General features: G+C 61.0%; 1 protein-coding gene across 1 annotated transcript; it reads right to left on the bottom strand.

Annotated features, from left to right (window-relative positions):
* Nucleotides 1-584: 584 nt before the first annotated feature.
* On the bottom strand, nucleotides 585-10,903 carry LOC141988390 (inactive serine/threonine-protein kinase TEX14-like). The gene is made up of 16 exons (XM_074954161.1): nucleotides 10,696-10,903; nucleotides 10,292-10,457; nucleotides 9,881-10,041; nucleotides 8,820-8,880; nucleotides 7,703-7,833; nucleotides 7,524-7,634; nucleotides 6,391-6,514; nucleotides 6,002-6,183; nucleotides 5,787-5,926; nucleotides 5,443-5,633; nucleotides 5,258-5,366; nucleotides 5,103-5,179; nucleotides 4,606-4,767; nucleotides 1,286-1,553; nucleotides 833-927; nucleotides 585-739 (listed from the first exon to the last, which is right to left on the bottom strand). Exons 1-16 carry the CDS (start codon nucleotides 10,860-10,862, stop codon nucleotides 671-673), a joined length of 2,214 nt encoding a protein of 737 aa, XP_074810262.1. The 5' UTR covers nucleotides 10,863-10,903; the 3' UTR covers nucleotides 585-670.
* Nucleotides 10,904-11,874: the final 971 nt, after the last annotated feature.

The following is an 11,874-nucleotide window of genomic DNA, read 5'->3' on the forward strand; positions in this document are numbered from 1 at the left end:
GGCCATCTGTCTCTTAGAGGGAGGCCCAAGCCCCCCTTCCTCCTGCACCCCAGCTGTCCTGGCACAGGGGCACGGTGCCACTCTCGGCTGCTGCATGGGGCCAAGCTGTCCTCTTCTGCCGTGCTGCCCTAGAGGGGGGAGCTGGGGTTAGTGGAGGGTGGCAGGGCAGGGGGAAGGCCCCCTTGCTGGGTGAGAGGGGCAGCGTCCCTATCTGCTCTGCTCCCTGCCCATCAGCCGCCTGGCCCTGGCATCTCCCGTGCCCTTCAGCTCGTCGATGATCTCCTGCAGCAGGTCCAGCCTGGGGAGTAGGGGTGGGTTAGCAGGGAGGTAGGGGTGGTCCAGCCCCCCACACAGGGTGTTCCCCACAGCTGCTGCAGCGAGTAGTGGCCGGCTCTGTGAAGCCACCCGCCTCCCCCCACATTACACCCACTCTCCAGCCCCAGCACCCCTCACCTCCCTGCTACCCCCACGCCTCAGCCTGCAGCTGGGGCTGCTGGGTAAAATGTGGACCTGAGCCAGGGTCAAGCATGTGCACCCAATAGGGTGCTGCTCCCCATAACATGTGCTCTAAGGTGGTTCTCCTTGGGGGACTGCAGCAGAGGCTGCTGGGTAAAATGCTGAGGGGAGTGCTGGCCTCTGCTTCCCACCCAATGCAGGGCTCCCTGGCCACTCACGACTGCAGGGTGCCAAAGGGGCTGTCCAGGGTGGGTTCACGGGCTGGGTTGGAGCATCCCAGGCCCTGCAGACAGACAAGGGGGGGGAGTCTGTGATGGTGGCAGATCTGGGGGGCAGCCCTGGTGGGTGGGTGGGGGGCCTCTCCTCTCTCCGTTACCTGCTGCTGCTCCTGCATTCGCACCCAGGCAGAGAAATCGATGAGGGTCTGCAGGGGACGACCCTCGGGCCCCGCACTGGCCCCGCTGTGCTCACCTGAGGAGGAGGGACCCGGTCAGTGTGGGACTCTGCCCTGGTCTGGGGGGGCTGCAGGAGTCAGTGGGGGAGGAGGGGCCCTGAATGGCGGGAGGGCGGGTGCTGGGCAGGCCTGGCAGGGGGAGGGTTAATAGCCTAGGGGTGGGGGGCCAGCACTGCTGGGCAGGCACCATGCTGCTCCTTAGTGCTGTCAGCCAGGCACCCCGGGATCCCAAAGTTGGCAGTGAGAGCAGCATGGCTGGGGCTCCGGGAGGGGGGCTGCCTGCTACCCCCCCATCCACAAAGCTCGGTGGAGCCCAGCCAGGGGAGACCCACCTGCTGTGCTCTGGGGGGGGAGGCTGGGAGAAGTGTGACTCACCTGCTGGGGCCATGGGTGGCCGGCCAGACCCTTGCAGGGCCCCCAGGCTGCAGCATGTCTGCGGGGCCCCTGCTTGGCCAGCCCCACGCCTGCCGCAGCAGGGCCGGGCCGGGAGCGCCCCCTGGAGGCTGACCAAGTCCTGCAGGGCCTGGATGCCAGAGGCAAAGCGGTGCTCCAGGGTTTCCAGCGAGGCTTGGGCTTGATCCAGCAGGCAGGCCGAGGCCTGGAGGCTGCTCACACAGGGCAGGGCTGGGGACCGGGCCGGCTCCTATGGGTAACACAGCCGGCGTTAGATGCTGGGGATATGGGTGTAAAATCTGACGTCCCGACAAACTCAGTTAATACATTTTACCTACCCCTTAATGTTACCAGTTAGCTATCCCCTCAGTGTTAACATATCGTTTCTCCTGTTGTAAGAGCACCCCAGCTCACAACTTCATTACAACCATTTGTAACTAACACACACAGCAAGCCTCTTTATGCTTGTTTTCCCCAATGCCCATGGCTTTATGCACCACAGTGGTAGGTCTATTGGCTGAGGTACCAGGCAGGTCATGGGTAAGCCTTACAACTGGCTTGTACCTTCCTGTGATGAAGTGGGACTATTCTTAATTTTCTCTGAATACTGTGTGGGTACCTCAGTTTCCCCCTAGGCCTTTCTTAAGGATCCAGGTGGTGAGATCAGGGGGTGTGATTGTGGCAGAGCCCTAGAGGGCCAGTGTGAGGGTGTCTGCACAGAGACTGACCGACACCCTGTCTCCTGGCCACTGATGGCCTAGGCCCCTCCTCTGCAAAGGTGCCAAGGGAAGGTGTTGGAGAACAAAGATCAGGTGACTTCCTGGTGAGGGAGGCAGGCCAGGGGCCAGGCTGGAGAGTTTCAGTTTGGAGCTGGCTGGGGAAAGCAAGGGAGGCCCAGAGCCAGGGTCTGGCCTCCCTGGCTCCAAGATGGACCCCAGCTGAGGGGTCCTGTTCTCTGCACCTACAAGCTCTGTGTTAGACCATGTTCCTGTCATCTAATAAACCTTCTGTTTTACTGGCTGGCTGAGTGTCAGGTCTGACTGCGGAGTTGGGGGGCAGGACCCTCTGGCTTCCCCAGGACCCCGCCTGAGCAGACTCGCTGTGGGAAGCGCCCGGAGGGGCAGAGGAGGCTGAAGGCTCCGCGGTCAGACCCAGGAAGGTGGAAGCTGGGTGAGCTCTGTGTCCTGCAGACAGGCTGCTCCCCAAGAGGAGGCTCCCCCAGAGTCCTGACTGGCTTTGTAGGGAGCAGTTCCAGAGCATCGCCCGGGGACCCTGTGACACTCCCCTTCCTTGGGCATCACTTCCCGCTCTGCAGCCATATCTGCCATTGGGGGCTGTAGTGGGGTCTCACAGGGTAGCCTGATTCTAGGCTCTGGGTAGTTGATAAAAGTCGTTAAACCCCAGTCATCAGATTCGTCACCAGAGACACTCTCCCCTTCGTGTCTCTGTTCCGTCACAGCCAGACCATCCTCGTTCTGTGGAACCGCCGGATTGCTACTAGCAGAGTTAGTGGCCATCTCTCTCCCGGGCTCTCTTCCAAGGAAACGTACCAACTGCCCAATAGTCAACAAGTGTGACTACTACTGTCATGGGTTCTGAAATCTCTCCTTCCTTCTTCTCTCTGGAGCGCATGTATGGGAATCCCAGGTAGTTTCAGAACAACCTGATAGAGTTCTGATTTCCAGCTGTCTCCTGGCTTGTTCTTCCATTTCACTCCTGAGTTCCTTATCAAAACCCAGTCACTTGGGAGTAGTTCTCACTCTCTTATGCACCAGTCACATCAGGTCTTATTCTGAGTTGCAGTCTTCACTGCTGCATCCATAGCCAATCAATAGGCGTTCCTCCTGTTCTTGCTTTAATTTCTTTACACAATGAAGGCGTCAGGACCCCCTCCATCCGGAGTCACTCCCAAACACATGTCCACAGGTAGTCTCGCTTCCCTCCCAAACGTCAGACAATGAGGGGAGAATCCAGGAGCATCCTTCCTGGCCCACTTATAAGCGTGTCTAGTTGTGAAACGTGTTGACTCCATTTCTGCTTTTCTATCGGGCTGAGAAGCCCGAGCATGTTCAAAAGCGCCCTAGTGAAATGTTCTGGCTGGGGGGCCCCTTGTGGTGATACGGTGAGGGCCGGGATTTCTTTGCCCCAATTAGTTGTAGTAATTCCTTGATAAGTTTAGTTGCAAAGTCACACCCCAGATCAGAGTGAACTCTGGAAGGCCAACAGCAGTGCACAAAGTGTTTGTCCAATACTATCTTGGCTACAGTGGGAGCGTGCTGATCTGTCACGGGACTGCTTGTGCTTACTGAGTGAAATGATCTGTTACCACTGATACGCTAGTGTTCCCTTCGTTGTCAGGGTCGAGGAACACACGAGATCCAGAGGTCCCTTGCTTTGGAGTTAACTAACTGGGCACGTGGTTTGGGTAACGTCTTCCAAGCTCAACAGCTGGCACCGTTCTTACCACTGTTCCTCTATAACCCTCGCTAATCTGGGCCAAAAGAACCTTCTATTTACCCTCCCAAGTGTCCGGTCTGCCCCAAGGTGCCCTCCTCCATCATGCAAGGACTTCAGCACCAGGTGATGATAATGGTGATGAAGTGAGTCACTCGTCTCTCGATAGAACAGGCCTCCTTTCCCCCCCAGAGCCCAGGCACAGGGCCCCCCTTGCCCAGATACCTGCACCCCCTTCCCACCAGAGCTCAGCCGCCGGGGCCCCCCAGCCCAGACACCCACATCCCTCCCCACCAGTGTCCAGCCACAGGGCCCCCCCTTGCCCAGACATCAACCCCCAGAGCCCAGGGATCCAGAGGGAGAAACAGCCTGATGCTTCGTCCCAGGCTTGCACAGAGTTTCCTGCGCGCCGTCCTCTTCTCCCATGGCATGCTGGGAACTGCAGCTGCCAGGACCCCTTTATCTCCCTCCCCGTCCCCCCAGCAGTGTCTTCTAGGTGCGAGCAGAGCTCTGTCAGGTCCAGCAGCCCCTAGTGGTGGCTAGCAGCCCTGCTGCCCATTTCTGCGTATTCCCCCAGGAGCAGAAGATGCAGACGCAGACCGAGATGGGGTTAGATGCCGGGGTGATGCAGACCGAGGAGACGCACACACAGACGGGGTTAGATGCCGGGGTGATGCAGACCGAGGAGACGCACATACAGACGGGGTGAGATGCCGGGGTGCAGGCCAGGGAGACGCACACACAGACGGGGTGAGATGCCGGGGTGCAGGCCGGGGAGACGCACACACAGACGGGTTAGATACCAGGAGAGGTGGGGTGAGCAGGGCAGGGGGCACAGACCCACGTACTGCGGTGCAGGAGCCTGGGCTGCCACTCTCCCAGCCCCTTGACTCCTCCTGGCTGCTGCTGTCCACCTCCAAGCTGCTGTCTGAGGCTTCTCTGGCCTGGCTCACCTGGGGGCTGGGCTGCCCCTTGCCCTGCAGCCCGGGCACTGGGCTGCCCCTGCCCGGCTGGGGGGGAAGCAGGGGGCATTGCTGAGAAAGGGGCTGAGGTGCTGAAGTGAATCCCGCCCCATCCCCCACCTCTTTACCTTGTTCCTTGGACTTTACTCCCTCATTCCCCCACTCTGCCCCGGTGCTTGTGCCCATCCCTTTCGCCCTGCACTTACCAACCCCTGGTAGCTGGGCGCTGGAGCCCACCCTGTGATTTCCACCCAGCCATTCTCACCCCCATCCCTGGACCCTGCCCACACCCCATTCATCCTGACCTCCTGATCCCTGCCCCAGCCCCTTGTGATCCCCAACGGCACCTGGTGCTGTCCCGGGTTCCTACCCCACCCCCTTACCTCAGCACATCGGTCTGCGTTGCCATCGGCTGCTGCCCGCTCTGGGCTGCCATCCCCTACCTCATAGTAGAGCGGTTCTGGGGAGCAGAAGGGTGGGGGTGAGGGCCTGGAGTCAGTACACCCTGTCCACCCCACCCGCACCCCATGGCTCTCACCTGCAGGGGCTGCAGGGAGGCACTCCAGGGGGGTCCAAGCCTCTCCTGCCCATGCGCACAGCCTCCTGGGAGACAGGGACAGTGGGCCGCCTGGCTGCCCCGTGGCCTTCTGGGAAGGGGATGGACAGGTCTGTTAGATCCTGGCGGGCGGAGCAGGGTGGGGGATCCCCCAAGGGCCCTGTTACCTGCAGGGCCTTGCGCAGGACGTAGCGAATGTCAGGCAGCGAGCCACGGCGTTCCCGCTCCCGGAAGGCCAGTCCAGCCCTCACCACCTCATAGCAGGGTGGGGGCACACAGGCATCAGGGGCCAGAGCCCGCCCTGCCTGCACCCACTGCCGCACAGCTGCACCCTCCGCCCCGTACCAGGGCACGGCACCTGGAACATAGAGCAGCTGGGTTAGCTCTGTGCCGGGGGGGCGGCCCCACTCCCCTGCCCATCACCTCCCAGGGGCCGGTGCCTGGAACACAGAGCGGCTGGGTTAGACTGATGGCGAGGGTCCAGCCCCACTCCGCCTCGCCAGGCGCTGACCTGTGAAGATCTCCTGGGTGACGGCACAGAAGCTGTATAGGTCGGAGGTCGTGGAGGCTGGGCGGTCACGGATCACCTCTGGGGGCAGCCAGTTATAGAGCTCGGGGGGTGGTGCGGGGTCCCGAGGCCCAGTTTCAGCCCTGGAAACCAAGGGAGAGAGGCATCAGGGCGGGGTTCTCCGAGGGTCCCCCAGGCCTCATCCTGACAGGACTCACCGTGGCTGCATGTACTCCAGGCTGCCGAGTTTGGCCAGGCCGGGGCGCACCAGCTGGACTGCGTGAGAGGTGAGAGCACGATGCACATACCCCTGCCCGTGCAGGAACAACAGCGCCTCACACAGCTGCAGCAGCAGGCGCAAGGCAGCCAGGCAGGAGGGGGGTGCAGGGGGGCAGGGTGCCTGCAGCAGGAGACACAGCATGAGTGGGGAGCCCCTTGCCCCCCCATGTTCCCATCCCACCTCCTTGCACAAACAGCCCGTCACACTGGCACCAGGCTGGCTCCCCTCCTAATGCAGACAGCATCTCACCCTGGCCCCAGGCCAGCTCCCCTCCTGGCTCAGGGCCCAGTAGACAGAGCCCCTCACCCTGGCCCCAGGCCCACTCACCTCTTGGTGCAGGGCCCAGTAGAGGGAGCCCATCTCCACCCTCTCGAACACCAGACGCACCTCGCGCAAGTCCAGGGAAGGGCTCACAGCCAGGAGCAGCAGCAGCTGGGGGTGGTGCAGACGGCTACAAGGGAGAGGGCAGCTTATTGGGGTGTAGCCCAGTGCAGGGCCCCCCACGGGGAAAAGGGGGGTTGTACCAGCCATACAGCCGCTCCCGCTAACAGGAGGGGCTCCCCATGGGGACAGGGGCAGCGATGGCTAATGGGGGGAGGGGGGTCCACAGGGCAGAGGGATTCGGAGGGGAAGGGCCCCCCAGGACCGGGATGCCCATGTGATGAAGCGGGACTGTTCTTAATGTTTCCTCTGAATAGTGTGGGGGTGCCTCAGTTTCCCCTAGGCATTTCCTAAGTCTCTAGGGGGTGGGATACAGATGTATGATCGTTGCAGAGCCCTAGAGGGCAGGTGTGTGCAGGGGTCTGGACACAGACGATGGCCAACACCCTGTTTCCTGGCCACTGATGGCCTGGGCCCTTCCCCCCTGCAAGGTGAGAGCTAAAGGGTTGGAGAACAAAGGAATCCGGTGACCTCCTGGCCCGGGACAGGGACAAAGCCCAGGGGAGGAAGGGCTGGGGGGAGTTTCAGTTTGGGGCTGGCTGGGGACAAGGAGTGAAGTGCAGACGGGGTTGTCTGGCTCACTGCCCCCCCCTCCCCAAAATGGACCCGGCTGAGGGGTCCTGTTCTCTGCACCTACAAGCTCTGTGTTCGACCATGTTCCTGTCGTCTAATAAACCTTCTGTTTTACTGGCTGGCTGAGAGTCACGTCTGACTGCGAAGTTGGGGGGCAGGACCCCCTGGCTTCCCCAGGACCCCGCCTGAGCGGACTCCCTGCAGGAAGTGCCCGGAGGGGCAGAGTAGGCTGAAGGCTCCGAGGTCAGACCCAGGAAGGTGGAAGCTGTGTGAGCTGTGTGTCCTGCAGACAGGCTGCTCCCAGAGAGGAGACAGCCCCAGAGTCCTGACTGGCTTCGTGGGGAGCAGTTCCAGAGCATCGCCCAGGGACTCCGTGACAGCCCGGGGCAGAGGGATTCGGGGGGTGGGGCCCCCCAGGGCAGAGGGATTCGGAGGGGGGGTGCTACCTGCAGTGCTGTTGCTCTGCCACCAGCAAGTCCATGGGGCCGTGGGGCCTGCTGCCGGGGGGCTCTGGTTTCAGCCCTCGCACAGTGACAAACTGTCCCTTCCACAGGCAGCTGGTGGTAGAAAGGTGGGGTCAGCATCAGGGATCACCCTCCCACACACCCCATTCCCCCACTCTTACTTGCTCATGAGGGTGTAGGGCCCATTCTCATAGCTCCGGTCTGGCTCGGCCTGGGCCCGCAGCAGCTCGTCCAGGTCTGCAATGGGGGTGACAGAGGCGAAACTGGGGCGCAGGGGGCCACTGGGGCACAGCTGTGTGGGGGGTACACAAGGGTGATCAGATGGGAGTACTCCCCATGGAGATCGGGATACCCCCCATCCAGCCATACCAACCACGCCCTAAACCTTTGAGCATCACACTGCCCCCACACCAGCCATTCAAAGACCCCACCTACCTGGGAACGCTGCATCCCCCGGTCCCTTCAGGGACCCCTGCTACCAGGGAATGCCCCCTCCACCGATCCAAACAAAGACCCGATGTGATGAAGTGGGACTGTTCTTAATGTTTCCTCTGAATAGTGTGGGGGTGCCTCAGTTTCCCCTAGGCAGTTCTTAAGTCTCTAGGGGGTGGGGTAAGGGTGTATGATCACTGCAGAGCCCTAGAGGGCATGTGTGTGCAGGAGTCTGGACACAGAGAATGGCCGACACCCTGTTTCCTGGCCACTGATGGCCTGGCCCTTCCCCCCTGCAAGGTGAGAGCTAAAGGGTTGGAGAACAAAGGAATCAGGTGACCTCCTGGCCCGGGAAAGGAACAAAGCCCAGAGGAGGAGGGGCTGGAGGGAGTTTCAGTTTGGGGCTGGCTGGGACATGGAGTGAAGGGCAGACGTGGTTGTCTGGCTCACTGCCCCCCAGAATGGACCCAGCTGAGGGGTCCTGTTCTCTGCACCTGCAAGCTCTGTGTTAGACCATGTTCCTGTCATCTAATAAACCTCTGTTTTACTGGCTGGCTGAGAGTCACGTCTGTCTGCGAAGTTGGGGTGCAGGACCCTCTGGCTTCCCCAGGAGCCCCGCCTGGGCGGACTCGCTGTGGGAAGCACACGGAGGGGCAGAGGATGCTGAATGCTCCGAGGTCAGACCCAGGAAGGTGGAAGCTGTGTGAGCTGTGTGTCCTGCAGACAGGCTGCTCACGGAAAGGCGACTGCCCCAGAGTCCTGACTGGCTTCATGGGGAGCAGTTCCAGAGCATCGCCCAGGGACTCCGTGACACCCCTGTTTACCTGAAAACATCCCCCTGCTTACCTGGCCAAACCCCACCACAGGTCCCCTGCCGCTCCAATCTGTCCCGGAGCTGTCCAGAGACCTGTGGGGCAGGCTGAAAGTTAAACTTTTACCCACTAACCCGCTGCCCTGCCCTCCCCACCCCATTTTGGCACTTCACTGTGGCGGAGAGAGGAGGGGAGCATCTCTAAATAGCAGGGCCTGGAGTCACACGGGGTCTCAGAGACAGACACTACATGTTATAACCAGCCCCCACCCCTGTGCTGCCCTCTTGAGGCTGGTTTCAGAGTGGTAGCCGTGTTAGTCTGTATCAGCAAAAACAACGAGGAGTCCTTGTGGCACCTTAGAGACTAACACATTTATGTGGGCATAAGCTTTCGTGGGCTAAAACCCACTTCATCGGATGCATGGAGTGAAACATACAGTAGGGAGGTATAAATGCACAGCATATGAAAAGATGGGAGTTGCCTTACCAAGTGGGGGTTCAGTACTAACGAGCCAATTCAATTAAGGTGGAAGTGGGCTAGTCTCAACAGTTGACAAGAAGGGGTGGAAGTCACTTTTGTGGTGCTAATGAGGCCCATGTAATCAAGGTGGCTCATTTCAAACAGTTAACAAGAAGGTCTGGGTATCAGCAGGGGGAAATTAGTTTTCGTAGTGATCCATCCACTCTTGAGGCTGTTTCATGCCACTAAATAAAAATAGGGTTCCCGCTCCCCGAGAATGCAATGCATCCCCATGACATGATCAGACAGGACTGTGGCCTGTGAGATTGCGGGTCCCATCATGCAATGCTCCATCTCCATGGGAGTGGACAGGGCGTGGCTCTGTGCTATAGTTCCCCGCATGCGACACACCATCTTTAGCCCAGCAACCAAGACGCTCCCTATCCACTCATGTCAAGATAGAGCATGACATGCTGGACATATAGTCTCATCAGAGCAGTGCATGCTGGGGATGGTAACCTCATGCGCTACCTCCCATCCACTCACATCAAGATGGCTGCTAGGATCAAGATGGAGCAATGCATGCTGGGAGCTGCTGCAGGGTCAGAACCCCAGCTCTGTGGGGAGGGGTCTTACCAGAAGGAGGCAGAGAGCAGCGAGGACAGGGAGGAGAAGGAGGAACGCAGGCTGCGGGGCGAGCCCCCTACCCTGCTGGAAAGCGTCTGCGTGGCTCCCTGCTCCCCGTGCTGAGTCAGCCCCACCATTCGGGCACGGCACTGCTGAATGAATGCCAGCACCTGGGGGAGGGGACGACAGGGAGACGATTCAGGCTAAGCTCCTTATCCCATACAGAGGCCCCCAGTGCTTAATTTGTGCCATGGCTTGCCAGGGCTGAGCCCCGGCACCTCCGGGCCTGGCGGTTCAGAGCCCCCAGCGCCTGTGGACTTCCTGCATTAGTTGTGAATATACAAAAAGTGCTTGAGCCCAGGTACCTCTTTCATTACAAATTAAGCACTGGAGACCCCCCCACCTCGATCGCACAGGTACCTCAGCATTCTGGTCACTCCCAGCTTGTTCGGCCCAGTCCTGGGGGGTCCTGCCCTGCTGATCATGGAGTCTCAGGTCACCTCCCGCCTCCAGGACTTGGGCAAAGAGGGGCCGCTGGCAGGAGAAGGCGGCAGCATGGACGGGGGTGCTGCCATCATAACACCGGCTGGTGAAGGAAGTGCACAGGACAGGTGTTAGGATGAGAATGGGAGGCACAGCCGAGACCACAGGGCAAGAAGGGAAGATTTTCCCAGTCTGGCTTGGGAGAATGGGATCCAGAGCCTTTCCAGGGTGCCAGCTCCGATCTGGCCCCAAGCAGGGGGCTGGTTGGCTCAGGGGGAGGGGAATGGGATGTGGGAACTTTCCTCTCCCAGGTCACTGGCTCCACCATGAGGGCCACTCACTGGTTGGGATCTGCTCTGAACCGGAGGAAGAGCCGGGCGACCACGGTGTGTCCCAGCAGTGCGGCAACGAAGAGGCCTGTCTGTCCAGCTGTGTTTTGGCCGTCCACGTCCACCCCTAAGGAGGCAGGCACAAAGATCACCCACAGAGCACTGCACGCTGGGCCCATGGTCTCTCGGGGCCAGGGTGGATTCCCTGAGGGGCTTTACCTCTCTTCAGCAGCTTCTTGGCCTTCCTGAGCCTGCCCTCAGTTGCGTGCTGGTGTAACTGCCCCGCCAGGGAGCCCGGCTCGGCGACAGAGCCCAGGCTGGCGGGGCAGCATGGCGGAAGCACGGGGGGCTTTGGCATTGCTCTAGAAAGAGGGAGAGGCAGAGGGGAGGTTACCAGAGCTGGCTGTACTGAAGGGAGGAGGGGCGTCACCCGACAGTGCTGCCTGTTTCACACACCCCAGAGTTCCCCTTGGGGTACGCTGAGGATCGGTGCTCTCAGTGGGTGGCTTTCCGCCGGTGCTCCTGCCCTCTCTCCCCCACGGAAGGGTGGTCGGCCACGTCCGAACACGCTAAGCTCTTGCCCACTCTTGGCACGACCCCCCAACACACCATGCTTCCCCCCCCAGGCAGGGTCCCAGTGCTCTCAACCCATTAATCCCTGCCCCGGGGGGTCGCTCTCCCCCCATGCCGGGCTGGGTGGCCATAGCGGAGCAAACCAAACTCTCCTCCACCCTTGGCTTGACCACAGTCCCCCCCCAGCCGACCTGTGGGCTAAAGGGCCACCCCACAGCAGGCGGGGACGGAGTGACCCAGCTAACTCCCGGGGTGGGGGGTGGGAGGGGGCGTCACGGTGGCCCACTCGCCCCCTTTCACGTCCGACGGCCATATTGGTGCGACCCCAACGCCCGCCCCCCTGTGGCATGGCCACCCCCCCCATGCCGAAGTTTTCCCTACCCCGGGTGGCGGGGGGGAGCGTATCACTTCACATGCCCCATGGCCGCCCTCCTGAGGAGGGAGCTCTCGCCCTGCCGTGGGCTGGGCGGCCATTTTGGAGCCATGCTGTGGGGTGGGCGGCCATTTTGGGGCGATGCCGTGGGGTGGGCGGCCATTTTGGGGCGATGCATGGGGCAATGCCGTGGGGTGGGCGGCCATTTTGGGGCGATGCCGTGGGGTGGGCGGCTATTTTGGGGC

The sequence above is a fragment of the Natator depressus genome, chromosome 6 (genome assembly GCF_965152275.1).
Source record: "Natator depressus isolate rNatDep1 chromosome 6, rNatDep2.hap1, whole genome shotgun sequence".
In the NCBI taxonomy this organism is placed as follows: domain Eukaryota; kingdom Metazoa; phylum Chordata; order Testudines; family Cheloniidae; genus Natator; species Natator depressus.